General features: G+C 42.8%; 1 protein-coding gene and 1 long non-coding RNA gene across 11 annotated transcripts in view; both read right to left on the reverse strand.

Annotated features, from left to right (window-relative positions):
- Positions 1 to 19,880, reverse strand: part of LOC122459667 — a 1,177,620-nt gene that overhangs the window by 774,564 nt on the left and 383,176 nt on the right. The gene's annotated exons all lie outside the window — the stretch shown is intronic.
- Positions 1 to 19,880, reverse strand: part of FOXN2 (forkhead box N2) — a 245,338-nt gene that overhangs the window by 13,802 nt on the left and 211,656 nt on the right. For 9 of the 10 annotated variants that reach the window (XR_005292093.2, XM_043512308.1, XM_038396595.2 and 6 more), the window contains one exon: positions 7,482 to 7,606. Coding sequence is in view for 8 of the 10 variants with exons in the window: in XM_043512308.1 (XP_043368243.1) it covers positions 7,482 to 7,606 (125 nt within the window). In the remaining 2 variants the exon portion in view is untranslated. Of the gene's footprint in view, positions 1 to 5,872; positions 5,970 to 7,481; positions 7,607 to 19,880 lie in introns of all 10 variants that reach the window. The other variant, XR_006280489.1, reaches the window with a different exon arrangement.

Raw genomic sequence — 19,880 nt, forward strand, 5'->3', positions numbered from 1 at the left:
AAAAAAAGATATGTAGTAAGCAGAGCTGCTTAAACAGGACTTGACTCATACATTAATTGAGAAATTTCACAAGTATTTGCCAAATACAATTATTTGACAGATACTTTTTTGTATTATCTGACCAGCTCTAAAGCTGGCCATATACTATTCTGTGAATACATTATTCAATACATACAAGTGAAATTAATCAAGTAAATACATAAAGTGAAATTAATCAAGTAGTATATTCAGAAAATATTTTTTGATACTCAACAAGCCCTTGTAGTATGTTAATTTTCATTAAAAATATATACAAAAGAAGTTTGATTAGCAATATGTTGCAATTAAATACCGCATACAACAAACAGTGCACAACTGTTTATTCCTCCAAATTGCATGGAACATAGGTCTTATTTACCATCGTAGAAGGATTTGACCTCAGGTTAGTAGGCAATGATAGATTTTTCAAGCCCAGTGTATAATCAGAACTTTGCAGTGAGCATGGGCCATGATTAAAGATTAAAAAAATCTGGGTGCCTAAAAAGTTAGGCAACCTTATTTTCAGAAGTACTTCTAAATCCATAGTTAGCAACCTTATTTTCAGAAGTACTGAGCACCCACAAATCTTAATGAAATCAATGGGAACTGCTGGTTGCTTAGCACTTTTAAAAATCAGGTCAATTTTAGATAGCTAACTAAAGATTTAAGATCTTACTTTAGGCATCCAGTTTGGGAAATCTTGGCCATAATGTTTAGATGAGTTTATGTTTAATTCTGTTAATTCTCTAGGGTTTTTTCCATTTTACAGATTCTGAGATTTTTGTTTTAAAAATGTATTTATTTCTTTGAATTGAGCTTAATTTCAATTAAATCCTTTGGCTGACATTCATGTTTTTATTTATGACTGTCTCATTCCTTTGGTTGCGCACGTCCTTACAGTTCTGGAATCATCTATTCGTGTGGCATGCCCATGATCAGAGGTGGATCAAAGTCTCATGGGACCCTGGACCAGAGCAAGTGGGGAGACCCTGGCACCAGAACCATGGCCCTGCCCCACCCCTTCCACCTGCAGCCCTACTTCTGTTCCACCCCTTCCCCATAGTCCTAACCTATTCCACGCTTTCTCTGCAGTCCTGCCCCCGCTCTGCCCAGGGCCCCGCCTCGTTCCACCCCTTCCCTCTGCAGCTTTGCCCCAATTCCGCATATGGCCCCGCCCCACTTTACCTCTTCCCCCATGACCCTGCTCTCTTCTTTCCATCACCACTACCCCTGGGGCTGTGGCAGGAGTAGATTTTTCCAGAGGCCCCAAATTTGCTGGGGCCCCTAGGCATGGACCCTTGGGCATGTGCAGTAATCCGCCACTGCCTATTATATTTTTGTTATTAGTCCAATCACCACTGCGGATTCATCCTCATCATATAATCACAATTCAATTGGGCATAGTTAACGGTCTCTGCTCTGAGGAGGGTTTCATAACTAGAATAGCAATGGTGCAGCAGATCAGGGACAAAAGTGCACTAATTGAGGTGTGTAAGGAAACTGGTACGTTGCCAGCCTGCATTGTATTTGGCTTTAGTTACTAATATCAGTCTCATTTTCATTGGCATTGAAAATTGTCACATTCACCATCCAAGAAAACATAATAGTTTAGCTCTATAAACAAACACAGCTATTTCAATTTTTTGTCTGGATGGGTTGCTGTGGGGCAGATGAACAAGGAGAGGATGAACAAGGAGAATTTATTCAAAGAATGGAAAATCACAACTGTTATCAGCAGGAAAATAAGGGATCTACACAACATTGTTTGATTTACAGTCCTTCACATAAAGATGAAGTGGCAAGTATGCAAGAAATATAGCAACCTGTCCTTTCACATGGGCTCAGATCCTGCAAACACTATGTCCACACATAATTTGACTTCAATGGAATTAATCACACGAGAAAAGCTATACACGTGCTTAAGTGTTTGCAGGATCAGAATCTAGGTGATCACCATAACCCAAAGGCAAAATGCACATATTGAAACCTGTAGCCTGGCCATACTCAGTATTCTCAACTTGCTTAACACGTTTCACAGAAACAAAGTACATCACTTATACCAATCATTTACTGTACCAAAATTTTATGTCTAAAAACAGGTTCTGTAGATCAGAAGCTGACCAAAATTTTAAAAGGCAACAATTATATTTTTTGGGACTACAAGTGAACAATGCTAAAATATTACTGACTACAAATACAAGCCCTCTTGATGAAATCTGGGGCTTCCTCTGGCACAGTAACCATCATTTTCTCTCTCTTCATAGGAGGATAGGATTAAGCTGTGGGGGTATGGGGGAGTATAGCATTCTGTTTGGCATTACTATAGATGTATATTTTGTTCACTAATAAAAGTAGCAATAAGATTAATAAAGGCCAGAAGGGATGATGTGATCTTCTTGTCTGAACTGCTGGATACCAGAGGCCATTAAATTTCACTCAGATACCCCTGTACTGAGCATAACAATTTGTGTTTGATTAAAGCATAACTTCCAGAAGGCATCTAATCTGAATTCGAAGACATCGAGTGATGGAGAATCCACCACTTCCCTTGTTAGTTTTCTCCAATGGTTAATCACACACTTAAAAATTTGTGCCTAATTTCTTCTTTGAATATGTCTGGTTTCAGCTTCCAGACACTGGTTCTTGTTCTCTCTTTCTCTGCTAGATTAAAGAGCCCTTTAGTACCTGGTATTTTCTCCATGTGAAGGTCCTTATACACTGTAATCAAGTCACCTTTGAATCTTCTGTTTGATAAACTAAATAGATTGTGAGTTCTCAAAGTCTCCCACTGTAAGACATTTTCTCCACCCTCTCCAATTTTTCCACATCCTTTTAAAAATGTGAACACCTGAACAGTACTCATTATTCGAGAACTAGTCTCACTAATGCCGTATATATGTTTATTAATTATTGCTACTATTTAGAGACTGCTTCCTTGCTGCAATACTGCTGAAATAACAGCTGAAGCTAAATATCTGAATTACTCTGTTCACAATGAAACTTTAGAGTAATATTTACTTATGCCTTAAACCACGGCTCTGTAAGAACTATTGGATTAAGATTTAAGGGCTTCTCTACACTACAAAGTTAAGCCAACATTATGCAGTTTACGTTGAACTATGGAGGTGTAGACACTACAATGCTCTTCCTGCTGCTTTAACTCTCTTGCTACACCGACTAACAGCATAGAGGTTAGGACAACTTAGTTAGAATGACGCAGCGTCAGTGTAGATACTGCATTGCTTACATCACCCTAAGTGGCCTCCAGGAGGTATCCCACAATGGCCACCATGACTGCTCTGATCACTGTTTTGATCTCCGCTGCCCTGCAGTCAGGTACACAGATATGTGCTCCTCCCCTTTTAAAGCCCCATGGAGTTTTGACATTGCTCTTCCTGTTTGCTCAGTGTGAAGAGCTCACATAGCTAGAGCCCTGCTCAGATACAAAATTTGTATCCACATCCAATCCATGATCCACAAAAATGATATAAAATGGATATCCGCAGATTTGCAGGGCTCTGCACATAGCGACTGCCCAGATGAGCATGTCAGCTCCATGCAGCAAACATGGTGCTGCCTGGAGTACACAGAAGGTGGATTTCCTGAGTCTGTGGGGAGAAATCACTGCAGGGAAGCTGGGGGAGAGAATCGCAAGAACCTCCCTACACTCCCCTTCCCCCCATCCCCACCCACCCGTTCCATGTATCTTCCGGGGCCACAGAAGGCACTCCACCCCCTGGGAGATTAAACAAGACAGCTGCACATACTCCAAGGAGGCTCTCATAGCTGGGTGTATGTGTTTGTGAATTCCCTCTTCCATCCCCTTTAAAGATACGAAAGTTTCCCCTGCATGTCTGAAGTTTACCTCAGTATTACATAGGTATGTTTGCATGGGTGTGGAATAAAAATCTACTTTTGGAAACTGAATTTATCTTTATTATTCTCCATCACATCGTGACTGCTGCTAATATTCAGGACAATAGCAATAGGTTCATATGCATTGTAAGAGTTGGGCAGAAACAGCAATCATACAAGGTTTATAGCATAGTGCAAACAAACAATGCCAGGCTCAGCACACTACAGGAACACACATTACTCTGCGTCAGTGTTAAAATGTTCCTTCACAGCATCTCTTGGATCATATTAAAGAAGTTCTCTATTAAAACACAGATGAGTTTGATTCACCATAGTTTAAATTTCAGGGTATTACTAATTAAGTGGTCTCTTGATTTTTGGTACTGTTTCTCTCCCTCTCTGTGTGAAACTTGCAAGCTGCTAATTGTGTTAGTACATCCTAAAACAGTCTGTTCTCAAAGCAATACTTTGTAACAACAGAAACAGAGACTCCCCTCCCTTTTGTTGTATTTATCTCGCTTTGTTAACAATTGTGATTAAAATAGAGATAGAGACTGTATGTGGATGGACGCTTCCTGAGGATAATAAATGAATAATCAGGGAGGTGCCAGCCTAAGAATCCAGTGTCCATCCACCGAAGAAGGCGTCAAGTGGAAACAACCAGAGGACCCCCAGAGGGCAGACTGGAATCCACCCAACAGCCTCAAGGATGGGAGAACCAAAGAACAAGATAACATCTGGCAGCACGGAGCCGTCAGGAATGTGCCATCTGCTGATTGATTCAGCAAAAGCATGATGAAGCAATTCCCACAGACTGGCATAGGAAGAAATTCCTATAAAAATGGACTCTAGAAAGTGAGTACTTTGGGGTCTGATTCTGCAAACCAGGAGCATCAGATGAGCATCTGACAAGGCCCTGCTCCCTCCTCATGTCCAGGCCACCTGGCCAGTTGCCTGGCACGAGCAACTCTAAGGCTGGTAACTATGATAATAACCTTGCAGAACCTCTGTGTGTGTGTATGAATGAATGTTGAATAAATATGAAATTTAATGGAATGTTATAGGTATAACTGACTGCTTACTATGATTCTTTCTGTATTCACAATAAATGTGGCATTTTGCCTTTTCCCCTTTAATAAGATACTGCTGGTTTTTATTTTATTGGTATAACACATCCCCCAGCCAAACAGCCCCCCACTGAGCTCCTCATATAGCCTTGTGTTCATAACTCACAGCACAATATTGAAGAGCAATGCAGGATCCATGCTTTCTAACAGAGATGGTTGGCTTGCAGGTTATCAGGGCATTTGAAAAGTAGCTGGCAATTTAGTAGGATACCCCTGGAATGATGGAATTGAGAAACCTGCACCATGTAACACTGAACCTTCCCCCATGAGGCATTAAAAACCCTTCCCAAAACGTCCTGCGCCAGTTGCACAGAGGGCTAATTATGCACAGTGCACAGTTCTCTGTGTTGATGCAAGAGCTGCTACTGGAGATGTGCTCCACCAACACAAGGAGCATAGAGAGGACATGCAAGGTGGTTTAATTACAGCAGTGGCTGTAGGTTGACATAACTTAAGTTGAGTTAAATTTGTAATGTAGATATAGCCAAAACTTAGGCTAAGAAAAAAGGAAGGACAAATGCATCCCTTTCCTGTACAGGTCAGAGGCCTAGAAATGTAATTTTTTTTAAAGGGAATTTAAAAAGAAAAAATGTTAAAAAGACAGAAGAAAATATGTCAAACATTTTGTTAATAGAAAAAAAAATATACAATAATAAAGCCTGAGGTGAAATCCTGGACCTATTGAAGTCAATGGGAATTTTGCTATAGATTTCAATAGGGCCAATATTTCACATTATGTGCAATAACTAACGTAATTAGTGTGTGACTGAAGCCTGGCTTCAATGAAAAAGAAAAATTACAAACAACAAAAGTGCTACAAATTTAGGACCTGATCCTGCAAATACTTATGCACTTGGAGTAAAGTTTTTCACTTATGTGGTCCCTGCTCTTGTCAATGAGGATTATGAATGAAGTTACTCCTACTTCAGTGTCTGCAGGATCAGGTCCTTATGAATTTACGGTTTGACTCTGCAAACAAGACAAAAAAAAAACCTCACGAACAAAGGTTTTTAGGACAGAGCCTTCACTTCAAATTTTATCTACAGAGACGCTCATGCCCATTATGCAAAAATACTAGCTGTTATAAAACACATCACCTTCTAGAATCTAATGACCGTCGTTTCAGTTGCCATTGTTTCAACAAGAAGCCTGAAAAGGCAACTAACCATATTATAGGTTTCAGAGTAGCAGCCATGTTAGTCTGTACCCGCAAAAAGAAAAGAAGGACTTGTGGCACCTTAGAGACTAATAAATTTATTTGAGCATAAGCTTTTATGAGCTACAGCTCACTTCATCGGATGCATGCAGTGGAAAATACAGTGGGGAGATTTATATACACAGAGAACATGAAACAATGGGTGTTACCATACACTCTGAAACAATAGTGATCAGGTAAGGTGAGCTATTACCAGCAGGAGAGCGGGGCGAGGGGGGGGGACCTTTTGTAGTGATAATCAAGGTGGGCCATTTCCAGCAGTTGACAAGAACATGTGAGGAACAGTGGAGGAGGAGTGGGGGGGGGGGGAATAAACATGGGGAAATAGCTTTACTTTGTGTAATGACACATCCACTCCCAGTCTTTATTCAAGCCTAAGTTAATTGTATCCAGTTTGCAAATTAATTCCAATTCAGCAGTCTCTCGTTGGAGTCTGTTTTTGAAGTTTTTTTGTTGAAGAATTGCCACTTTTAGGTCTGTAATCGAGTGACCAAAGAGAAAGAAAATAACAAAGAAAATAACAGAACACCACTAGCCATCATCTTCAGCCCCCAACTAAATCCTCTCCAACGCATCATCAAGGATCTACAACCTATCCTGAAGGATGACCCATCACTAGGACTGAGCAGGAGGCAAACAACCAATGGCCCAGCCTTCCTCTCACCCCCCTTAATCTCTGTCCTTTGCCGTCCCCCCCACCCCCCAAAAAAGATGCTGGGCTTGCAAGAATGGGATAGAAAACATAGTTATGAGTTGAGTTAAGGGGAGAACAGAATACACAGGGTTAAAAATGGTTTTCTCCACCCCCATTTTTAAAGGTGTCCCAGTTTTTCGGGAGAGGGAGCCCTCCTTCCTGCCCACTTGCTTCATACACTTTCCCTCCTTCCCCGCAGATATCAAATGCTTCTCATGAGACGGGTGTCCTGATGTATCAGCCTGAAAATCTAGACTCACTAGATTCTCATTTCCTTGTCCATTCTGCCCTCTTCCCTCCCTGAGCCTCATTCAGCTCCTTCTCTCCACTAGTCATTTTCAATCTATTAGCCTCCCTTCCATGCAGTATTTTGTCTCTTTCTCCCAACTCTCAACTCCATTCCTCTCCACTCCCATGTCAGGAAACAATAGAATTTGGGGGGCATGACTGGTCACCCCATTTTTTTTTCAAATAACGACTTCTTTTGGGTCATCAGTTGTCCAGGCTGTTGTGTTCTTTGGGAAAGGTTACCATAACTTAATGCTATACTTGTAACGGAAAATTTGCCTACCTCGGTGGTGATGCCGGTGGGGTATAAAATGCAAGTGCTGAGGGAAAAGGTTGCTTTTTCAGTGCTTGTATAAGATTTGGCTTATATTCTGGATCAACACACCATAATGAACCTTTTCCATTCACCTAGAGGGGGGAAACATAGCAGTGTGAATTAGAAGATTTAGGAGAAATTAGTAAACAAGATATAGAGGAGTCCATTGTTACAATACTAATATTAAACATCCATTGTATCAACAATACTGACTATAGGCTAAGATATTTCCATTCTAAACCCGTTTTCCCTCACCATTTTCTCAGCTAGAACTTGTAAACTTTTATTTCAGTCCATGCTAAATATTTTTGTAAGTTTGAAGAAAGTCTGTTCAGCCATTTGAGGGGCAGCGATATGGGCCCCCTTTCTATCCTCACATCAGAAATAGGGTCCCAAAGTTGGGATTCCCTCCTTTCTTCTCTGCACTCTAGGGATGTAGAGAGTTGTGTGAAATGAGCCCAGGTAGTATGTCAGAAGAGGCTGGCATGAGGAAGGTGAGTAAATGTACATATTAATAGAGTCATATTAGCAAAAACTGCAAGATAAGTATCCAAAAAGGACTTGGGTTTAATGTGTTTGTAACTTTCTTCGTTTTAGCCAGTCTTTTCAAATTCATCCTGTTGGATCATATTAAAGAAGTTCTGTATTAAAGTCACAAATGAGTTTGATTTCCCATGGTTTGAATTCCAGGGTATTACTAATTAAGAGGTCTCTTGGTCTTTGGCACTGTTTCTCTCCCCCTATGTGTGAAACCTGCAAGTTGCTAATTATGTTAGTACATTCTAAGACAGAGTCTGTTCTCAAAGCAATTCTTTGTAACAACTACTCACACAGAGAGAGACTCAAGACAATACTCTGTAACAACAGAAACAGCACCCAGAGACTTCCCGCCCTTTTGTTGTATTCATCTCGCTTTGTTAACAATTGTAATTAAAATAGAGACAGAGGATGTATGTGGATGGATGCTTGGTGTGGATAATAACTGAATGTTTAGGGAAGTGCCAGCCTAAGAATCCAGTGTCCAACCGCTGAAGAAGGCGTCAAGTGGAAATAACCAGAGGACCTCCGGAGGGCAGACTGGAATCCACCCAACAGTCTCAAGGATGGGAGAACCAAAGAACAAGATAACATCTGGCAGCACGGAGCCGTCAGGAATGTGCCATCTGCTGATTGATTCAGCAACAGCATGATGAAGCAATTCCCATAGACTGGCATAGGAAGAAATTCCTATAAAAATGGACTCTAGAAAGTGAGAACCTTGGGGTCTGATTCTGCAAACCAACTTCCAGGAGCATCAGATGTGCATCTGACAAGGCCCTGCTCCCTCCTCATGTCCAGGCCACCTGGCCAGTGGCTTGGCATGAGCAACTCTAAGGCTGGTAATTATGATAACAACCTTGCAGAACCTGTGTGTGTGTGTGTGTGTATATGAATGAATGTGTGAATAAATATGAGATTGAATGGAATGTTATAGCTATAACTAACTGCTTACTATGATTCTTTCTGTATTCACAATAAATGTGGTATTTTGCATTTTCCCTTTAATAAGATCCTGCTGGTTTTTATTTTATTGGTATAACAATCCAAGTCACATGGTCTTAGTGAGGACTAAATGTATATAGCGTGTTGGAAGTTCCAAAAACAAGTCATGTTTATCACATGAGAAAAGAGAGAACGAATTCTGAAAAACAAATGTGTGAATTAACAGCTCCATAACTGAGAAAAGCTTTTCAGTTTTCTTCTAACCTTCAAAACAAAATCATTTTTGGGTTGACAGGTGCAAAGGAAGTCAGCATCCCAGGAGTGTGTATGAATGTAAGGACTGGTCTACACACAGCTTTTGTACTGCTATACGGGTTAGAAACAGAGTTAAAACAGTACAAGCCCCTAATTATAAGGGATGTAGTTACAGCAATATAAAAGGGGCTTATATCAGAATAGTTTATTTTCAGGTTACGTCTACATCCCACTGCCTAAACTTGCATAGCACTCTAGTATAGACACAGCTGATACCTACAGAAGGAGTTTTTCTGCAGATGTAGGAACACTACCTTCCTGAATGATGTTAGCTACGTTGACAGAAGTACTCCTCCATCCACGTAGCTGTGTGTACACTGTGGGTTTTGTCGACATAGCTGTCATTCGCAAGGGTGGGGTTTTTCACACCCCTGCCCGATGAAGCTATTAACTTTTAAGTGTAGACCAAGCCTCAGTGTGTAAACATGTCCTTAAATGAAGTAAAATAAATTTGTTAGTCTCTAAGGTGCCACGAGTACTCCTTTTCTTTTTGTGAATACAAACTAACATGGCTGGTACTCTGAAACCTTAGACTAACTCCACCATCTAAAATCACTAAAGGGGTTCAACCTCGTGCAACAGAGTTGCACTTAAGCTTGTGGACAACCACTGCTAGGTCCCCAGTCAGATGTACAAGACAAAAGTGTTTTATTAGACTATCACCCCTTTTTTATTAGACTGACACCTGCAGCAGTCTTTCCCAGCAATGACAAGGAAGGCACTGGTAGCAAATCAAAATAAAAGTCCTACATCAGGCCTATCTTCCCTCAGAGAAAGTCTGACTGGCAGCAATCTCAAGCAGTTCCTGACCCCAGAAGCCTTCTCGCAGAGAGAGACCTGGAGGTCTGCTCTTCCTTCCAGCCAGTTCCCAAATGAGCTGGACTCTACCCTTTTAACCTCTTCCTCCAAACCTATGGCATGGTTGGGATGACTGAGCCCACAGCAGCTCGTTAACTCTTTCCTTGCCAGGGTTTTTTTTTAATAGCCCATCACACTGAGCCTATATTGATGTTAATTCAATTGAGTTAATCTTGCTTGATTGAATTTGGACTAGGAAAAAAAGGTGGGTTTTCTTCAATCAGACAAGGCCAATGATTCCCTGTGGCTTATAGTTTAGTGACAAAGTATCATGTCTAATAACCAACTACTCCGTGGATTATTGTGGTCCCATGTTTCCAAAACCTGAAAACCTGACAACTTGGTGTATCCTACTTGGCAGTACCCGTAAGCCCAGCAATGTTATCACTAGTTTGTTATACATTCCAGGTTATTCAAATTGACATATCAAAAAACTAAGCAGGAGAGAATATGCTCTACTCCTCCCAAAGCTTCTTTGCCCACTCACTGCATATAGGGGAAAGCTATTCGTCAGGCTAGTTGCTTCATGTAATACAGAAAAGACAAATCGTATAGTGAGAGTTAAAGCAACCCTATCCCAGTGAGCTAACATGTCACAGCTAGGAGGGTAGAAGTGCCAAGTTTTGTTGTTGAGAAATCTGGCAGAATCTTACAAAAGCCACTAATGCATACGGATGATGGAAGACGGATAAAGCAAAAAAAATAAAAGATGACAAATATAAATGATTCTGTATTAATTTTTAAAAAGAAGAACAGAAAAGGCATAATACCAGACAGCCATTCTCACATGTTGGGTATTAAATATTTGCATTAGAGCAGTTCTAGATTTTAGGACAGAAGAGAAAATAGAGGTAATCTTGTCAATACATGAGGAAAATGTTTCAGAATGAAGATTAAAACTTCATGGGCTAGAGCCTCAGCATTTGTAAATTGTCATATGCCTACTGACTTCAGTGGACCTATAACTATTTACACCAGCTGAGGATCCACTCCTATGCTTTTATGACCCAATGTTTCCTGACAATTAAATATTGTCAAGGCTTAGAAAGCACCAGTGTAGCATCCACTCATGGAGGGATCTAAGTTATTGGACTTTTTTCATAAGATGAAATATTTTGTTATAAAAAGAGCTTGAACTATGAATTAGGGGAAAAAATCAGAAATAAAACTGTGAGTGTTATTTAGTAGTTATTGAAATGCCCTACAAACAAATGCCTCTGAACATTGCTCTCTGTAAAATTCCTTTTTTATTGGATCCTATTCTTTACCCTGCAACAAAGCTTAGTGTGAAAACTATAAGAAATACACCAACTTTTTTTCTTTAGATATTTGGATTTAAATAGACTATTAGCTAGTTAATCCCACCACAGCTGTGATTACCCTAACTGGCTGAACTGACCCTCTTAATAAGAGTATATTGCACAGGGTGGATAAAAATCAATTAAAAAAAAAACACCGGATTTTTTTGATCAAATGCTTTTTGAGGAAAAAACCTATCTAAAGATAGTTTTAATTAAGATACATTCTATCTCAAAGATATCTCCTTACACAGAGTCAATCCCTTACCTCTCTCTAAAAGTGCAAAGTTTCAAAAAGTTCAATGAATAGAAGACTGTTGGGGGCAGAATAGATCTGGATAAGGAAAAAAAAGTCTGGAGATAAATGTGAGAAGGGAGGGAAAGGCAGTAGAAACAAAAGTGAAACTGTTTGAGCAGCATATCATAGAATCATAGAATCATAGAATATCAGGGTTGGAAGGGACCCCAGAAGGTCATCTAGTCCAACCCCCTGCTCAAAGCAGGACCAAGTCCCAGTTAAATCATCCTAGCCAGGGCTTTGTCAAGCCTGACCTTAAAAACCTCTAAGGAAGGAGATTCTACCACCTCCCTAGGTAACGCATTCCAGTGTTTCACCACCCTCTTAGTGAAAAAGTTTTTCCTAATATCCAATCTAAACCTCCCCCATTGCAACTTGAGACCATTACTCCTCGTTCTGTCATCTGCTACCATTGAGAACAGTCTAGAGCCATCCTCTTTGAAACCCCCTTTCAGGTAGTTGAAAGCAGCTATCAAATCCCCCCTCATTCTTCTCTTCTGCAGACTAAACAATCCCAGCTCCCTCAGCCTCTCCTCATAAGTCATGTGCTCTAGACCCCTAATCATTTTTGTTGCCCTTCGCTGTACTCTTTCCAATTATCCACATCCTTCTTGTAGTGTGGGGCCCAAAACTGGACACAGTACTCCAGATGAGGCCTCACCAGTGTCGAATAGAGGGGAACGATCACGTCCCTCGATCTGCTCGCTATGCCCCTACTTATACATCCCAAAATGCCATTGGCCTTCTTGGCAACAAGGGCACACTGCTGACTCATATCCAGCTTCTCGTCCACTGTCACCCCTAGGTCCTTTTCCGCAGAACTGCTGCCGAGCCATTCGGTCCCTAGTCTGTAGCGGTGCATTGGATTCTTCCATCCTAAGTGCAGGACCCTGCACTTATCCTTATTGAACCTCATTAGATTTCTTTTGGCCCAATCTTCCAATTTGTCTAGGTCCTTCTGTATCCTATCCCTCCCCTCCAGCGTATCTACCACTCCTCCCAGTTTAGTATCATCCGCAAATTTGCTGAGAGTGCAATCCACACCATCCTCCAGATCATTTATGAAGATATTGAACAAAACGGGCCCCAGGACCGACCCCTGGGGCACTCCACTTGACACCGGCTGCCAACTAGACATGGAGCCATTGATCACTACCCGTTGAGCCCGACAATCTAGCCAGCTTTCTACCCACCTTATAGTGCATTCATCCAGCCCATACTTCCTTAACTTGCTGACAAGAATGCTGTGGGAGACCGTGTCAAAAGCTTTGCTAAAGTCAAGAAACAATACATCCACTGCTTTCCCTTCATCCACAGAACCAGTAATCTCATCATAAAAGGCGATTAGATTAGTCAGGCATGACCTTCCCTTGGTGAATCCATGCTGACTGTTCCTGATCACTTTCCTCTCCTCTAAGTGCTTCAGGATTGATTCTTTGAGGACCTGCTCCATGATTTTTCCAGGGACTGAGGTGAGGCTGACCGGCCTGTAGTTCCCAGGATCCTCCTTCTTCCCTTTTTTAAAGATGGGCACTACATTAGCCTTTTTCCAGTCATCCGGGACTTCCCCCGTTCGCCACGAGTTTTCAAAGATAATGGCCAAGGGCTCTGCAATCACAGCCGCTAATTCCCTCAGCACTCTCGGATGCAATTCGTCCGGCCCCATGGACTTGTGCACGTCCAGCTTTTCTAAATAGTCCCTAACCACCTCTCTCTCTACAGAGGGCTGGCCATCTCTTCCCCATTTTGTGATGCCCAGCACAGCAGTCTGGGAGCTGACCTTGTTAGTGAAAACAGAGGCAAAAAAAGCATTGAGTACATTAGCTTTTTCCACATCCTCTGTCACTAGCTTGCCTCCCTCATTCAGTAAGGGGCCCACACTTTCCTTGGCTTTCTTCTTGTTGCCAACATACCTGAAGAAACCCTTCTTGTTACTCTTGACATCTCTTGCTAGCTGCAGCTCCAGGTGCGATTTGGCCCTCCTGATATCTTTCCTACATGCCCGAGCAATATTTTTATACTCTTCCCTGGTCATATGTCCAACCTTCCACTTCTTGTAAGCTTCTTTTTTATGTTTAAGATCCGCTAGGATTTCACCATTAAGCCAAGCTGGTCGCCTGCCATATTTACTATTCTTTCGACTCATCGGGATGGTTTGTCCCTGTAACCTCAACAGGGATTCCTTGAAATACAGCCAGCTCTCCTGGACTCCCTTCCCTTTCATGTTAGTCCCCCAGGGGATCCTGGCCATCTGTTCCCTGAGGGAGTCAAAGTCTGCTTTCCTGAAGTCCAGGGTCCGTATCCTGCTGCTTACCTTTCTTCCCTGCGTCAGGATCCTGAACTCAACCAACTCATGGTCACTGCCTCCCAGATTCCCATCCACTTTTGCTTCCCCCACTAATTCTACCCGGTTTGTGAGCAGCAGGTCAAGAAAAGCGCTCCCCCTAGTTGGCTCCCCTAGCACTTGCACCAGGAAATTGTCCCCTACGCTTTCCAAAAACTTCCTGGATTGTCTATGCACCGCTGTATTGCTCTCCCAGCAGATATCAGGAAAATTAAAGTCACCCATGAGAATCAGGGCATGCGATCTAGTAGCTTCCGTGAGTTGCCGGAAGAAAGCCTCATCCACCTCATCCCCCTGGTCCGGTGGTCTATAGCAGACTCCCACCATGACATCACTCTTGTTGCACACACTTCTAAACTTAATTCAGAGACACTCAGGTTTTTCCACAGTTTCGTACCGGAGCTCTGAGCAGTCATACTGCTCCCTTACATACAGTGCTACTCCCCCACCTTTTCTGCCCTGCCTGTCCTTCCTGAACAGTTTATAACCATCCATGACTGAGCATTTTGGCATATGCCAAAAGTCTTGAGGTCTTTCCGAGTGTAGCCTTCATTGATTTAAGATCTACCAAACCATTTTCTCACTAGAAGGGAACAACTATAATGGCAACAGGCCATAAAAGAGACACAGTTTGGGAATATTTTAATGAAGTTCCTCTACCTGTGGGTAAGACAGGCATGCGTGCAAAATGCAAACAGTGCAACAAAGAAATGCAAGGCCTGGTTGCCCGAATGAAACAACATCATGAGAATTGCTCCTTCTCAGGAGGAAACTGCATTGAAAATTATGAAAGGAACATGTCTGAATACACAGGATCTTCAGGTTGGTCAACTTTTTTTATTTCATACTTCTTCCTTAAGGACTTCCTGTCTTCCTTCTGGACTATTCTTGAATTCTCATGTTTGAGGAAAAAATATAGTTGTTACTCTCTGGTACTATCCTTTTAGATGCAGTTGTGATAAAAAATAAATAGAAGTAAATGGCCGAAATAGGCAGATTTTCCTTTTACAATTTCACCTTTAAAGTAGGACTGAGTGTCAGTGAATGCAATAAGTAATACTAAATGAGTAGTATGGTAATAATAATTAAATAACTGCATTGATTTATTTTGTTTAGGAGAATCAATCCTCAACATATAGGATTCTGAAAACTATCCACCTTCAAGATCACCATCATCTTCTTAAGTTTCAGTTATCTGCCAAAACCAGTGTTTCAGTCACATCATGTATGTCACATAGCCACAGTATATCACCTGTAGCAAAAAGAAAAAAAATCTCCATCATCCAGAAACAACCATAGATAAATTTGTGATAAGAACCAGCAGATTACAAAAAGATATATTACTACAAACAGAGGTAATTGATGAAAAAATTGCCCAGTTCGTTTATGCAATAAATTCTCCTTTCCATATGATTGAGAACTCACACTTCATTAACATGGTTCAGTCATTAAGACCAGGATACAGTCTATCCAACAGAGCAGATGTCACAGGTTGGATAAAATGTATGAAAGAGAAATTGAGCAGTGTGCAAAAGGTCTAGAGGGTAAAATTGTTAACCTGAGTCTTGATGGGTGGAGCAATGTCCACAATGATCCTGTTGTATGTGCTTGTGCGACAACAGAAGAAAGGAATGTCTTCCTTACAGAAACAATTGATACATTAGGAAATGCACACACAGCAGAATACTTACAAGAAGTAGCAGTAAACGCTATAACAAACTGAAAAAAAATTCAAATATCTAGTACGCAGCTTGGTCACAGACAATGATGCAAATGTATCCAAGATGAGCAGAAATTTAGAAGAGAGTTGCAAGCTAATAAAGTGATTGCAGTGCTTATTTGTTGCACCTCCTAGACAAAGACTTCAGTGTTCCAGAAATAAAGGGCAATGTTGTTGAAATTGCAAAATAATTCTGTAACAACCACTTTGCAGCAGCTGCTCTGAAAAAAGTGAGAGCTAACTCTCCCACAAGCTAACCAAGCTAACTCTCCCACAAGACGTGCGATGGAACTCAATAGTGGACTGTTTTGAGCACTATATCAAGAACTGGCCTAATCTGATGACAGCTTGTGAACAAAATCATGAAAAAATAAATGGCACTGTCACAGCCAAAGTTCTCAACATTGGGCCTAAGAGAAATGTTGAACAAATGCTGAGTACCCTGAAGCCTATTTCTGTAGCCTTGAACAAAATGCTGGGAAATAGCTGCTTGCTGATGCTGTTGAAATTTGGAAGGAACTGAGTGAGATCTTAAAAAGAGAAATATGCAATGACAGACTTAGCCCTGGTCTACACTACAAGTTTAGGTCGGATTTAGCAACGTTAGATCGGTTTAGCCCTGTACCTGTCCACACTACGAAGCCATTTTTTCCGACTTTAAGAGCTCCTAAAACCCTTTCTGTACTTCTCCCCGTCAAGTGGATTAGCGCTGAAATTGACCTTGCTGGGTCCAATTTGCGGTAGTGTGGATGCAATTCAATGGTATTGGCCTCCGGGAGCTATCCCAGAGTGCTCCATTGTGACTGCTCTGGACAGCACTCTCAACTCAGATGCACTGGCCAGGTAGACAGGAAAAGCCCCATGAATTTTTGAATTTCATTTCCTGTTTGGCCAGCATGGCGAGCTGATCAGCACAGGTGACCATGCACAGCTCTTCAGCACAGGTGACCATGCAGTCCCAGAATCATAAAACAGCTCCAGCATGGATCACACGGGAGGTACGGGATCTGATTGCTGTATGGGGAGACGAATCCGTACTATCAGAACTCCATTCCAAAAGACGAAATGCCAAAATATTTGAAAAAACCTCCAAGAGCATGAACGACAGAGGCTATAACAGGGACCCGCAGCAGTGCAGTGTGAAACTTAAGGAGCTCAGGCAAGCCTGTCAAAGAACCAGAGAGGCAATCAGCCGCTCCTGGTCAGAGCCCCAGACATGCCACTTCTGTGAAGAGCTGCAAGCCTTTCTAGGGGGTTCCCTACAACTACCCCAGCCCTGTGCATGGACTCAGTCAATGGATTCTCACGCCAAAGGGATGCGGATTTTGGAGAAAAGGAAGATGATGAGGAGAAGGAGACTGAAGCACAGCAAGCAAGCGGAGAAACCGTTTTCCCCAACAGCCAGGAACAGTTTCTCACCTTGGATCTTCTACCCTCCCAAGCCACCGAAGGCGGGCTCCTGGACCCAGAAGGCAGAGAAGGGACCTCTGGTGAGTGTCCCTTTCTAAATATAATACATGGTTTAAAAGCAAGCTTGTTTACTTATTAATTTGCCCTGAAAAATTGGGATGCATTCGCAGCCAGTACAGCTACTGGAAAAGTTCCGGTGTTTCCTGGCATTCAAACAACATCCGTTCTTTATCTCTCTGTGTTATCCTCAGGACAGTGATATCATTCATGGTCACTTGGTTGAAATAGGGGAATTTTATTAAGGGGACATTCAGAGGTGGCCGTTCCTGGTGGGCTGTTTGCCCGTGGCTGAACAGAAATCATCCCCACCATTAGCCACGCGGTGGGGGGAGGGGTGAAGTGATCATCCCAGATTTATGATAAAACCCATTGTTTCATTCAACGGCCGAAAATCGTTTTCACACCTTTTTATGTGAGGGCGCCATATTGCTGTCAGCATCATCATCCACCCACCACTTCTGCTGCCACTCTGCTCTCCTGCAGATGCCATACCACGGCAAGCATGGAGCCCACTCGGATCGCCGCAGGCAGTTATGACTGTTCTAAACACCATGCACATTAGCCAGCAGTATATGCAGAACCTGAACCAGAACCTGCAAAAGCAGGCGAGTAGGCGACGGCAGCACAGTGAGGAGAGTAATGAGGATATGGACAGAGACTTCTCTCAAAGTACAGGCCCCGGCAATGTGGACATCATGGTGGTAATGGGACAGGTTCATGCAGTGGAACGCCAATTCTGGGCCAGGGAAACAAGCACGGACTGGTGGGACCACATAGTGTTGCTGGTCTGGGACGATTCCCAATGGCTGCGAAACTTTTGTATGCGTTAGAACACTTTCGTAGAACTTTGTGACTTGCTTTCCCCTGCCCTGAAGCACAAGAATACCAAGATGAGAGCAGCCCTCACAGTTCAAAAAGCGAGTGGTGACAGCCCTCTGGAAGCTTTCAACGCCAGACAGCTACCGGTCAGTCAGGAATCAATTTCGAGTGAGCAAATCTAGTGTGGGGGCTGCTGTGATCCAAGTAGCCAACACAATTACTGAGCTGCTGCTACCAAGGGTAGTGACTCTGGGAAATGTGCAGGTCATAGTGGATGGCTTTGCTGCAATGAGATTCCCTAACTGTGGTGGGGCGATAGACGGAACCCATATCCCTATCTTGGCACCGGAGCACCAAGGCAGCCAGTACATAAACCGAAAGGTGCTTTCAAGGATCTGAAGGGACATTTCACCAACATCAACATGGGATGGCTGGGAAAGGTACATGATGCTCGCATCTTCAGGAACTCTGGTCTGTTGAAACAGCTGCAGGAAGGGACTTTCTTCCCAGACCAGAAAATAACCGTTGGGGATGTTGAAATGCCTATAGTTATCCTTGGGGACCCAGCCTACCCCTTAATGCCATGGCTCATGAAGCCATACACACGCACCCTGGACAGTAGTCAGGAGCTATTCAACTATAGGCTGAGCAAGTGCAGAATGGTGGTAGAATGTGCATTTGGCCATTTAAAAGCGCGCTGGCGCAGTTTACTGAGTTGTTTAGACCTCAACGAAACCAATATACACATCGTTATTACTGCTTGCTATGCACTCGACAATATCTGTGAGAGTAAGGGGGAGACATTTATGGCAGGGTGGGATGTTGAGGCAAATCACCGATTTGCTGATTACTCGCAGCCAGATACCAGGGCATTAGAAGAGCACAGCGGGGCGTGCTGCACATCAGAGAAGCTTTGAAAACCAGTTTCATGGCTGACCAGGCTATGGTGTGAAAGTTCTGTTTGTTTCTTGATGAAAACCAGCCCCCTTGGTTCACTCTACTTTCCTTTAAGCTAACCACCTTCCCCTCCCCCCTTCGATCACCACTTGCAGAGGCAATAAAGTTATTGTTGCTTCAAATCCATGCATTCTTTATTAATTCATCACACAAATAGGGGGATAACTGCCAAGGTAGCCCGGGAGGGCTGGGGGAGGAGGGAAGCACCGGGTGGGGTGAAGGAGGAGGGGAGAATGGAAGGACAAGGCCACACTGCACTTCAAAACTTATTGAATGCCAGCTTTCTGTTGCTTGGGCAGTCCTCTAGGGTGGAGTGGTTGGGTGTCCGGAGGCCCCCCACCGTGTTATTAGGCGTCTGGGTGAGGAGGCTATGGAACTTGGGGAGGAGGGCAGTTGGTTACACAGGGGCTGTAGCGGGGGTCTGTGCTCATGCTGCCTTTCCTCCCCTCAACCATATGCCAGAGCATATCAGTTTGATCCTCCAGTAGCCTCACCATTGACTCCTGCCTTCTGTCAGCAAGCTGACACCACCTATCATCTTCAACCCACCACTTATTATCTTCAACCCGCCACCTGTCCTTGCGTTCATATTGTTCTTTCCTGGACTCTAACATTCTCTGCCTCCACGCATTCTGCTGAACTCTTTCAGTGTGGGAGGACTGCATGAGCTCAGAGAACATTTCATCGCGAGTGCATTTTTTTGGCCTTCTAATCTTCGCTAGCCTCTGGGACGGAGATGATAGGGGGAGCGTTGAAAAATTTGCAGCTGCGGGGGCGGGGGGAGTGTACTAGTTAAAAAGACACA

The sequence above is a fragment of the Dermochelys coriacea genome, chromosome 3 (assembly GCF_009764565.3).
Source record: "Dermochelys coriacea isolate rDerCor1 chromosome 3, rDerCor1.pri.v4, whole genome shotgun sequence".
Lineage (NCBI taxonomy): Eukaryota > Metazoa > Chordata > Testudines > Dermochelyidae > Dermochelys > Dermochelys coriacea.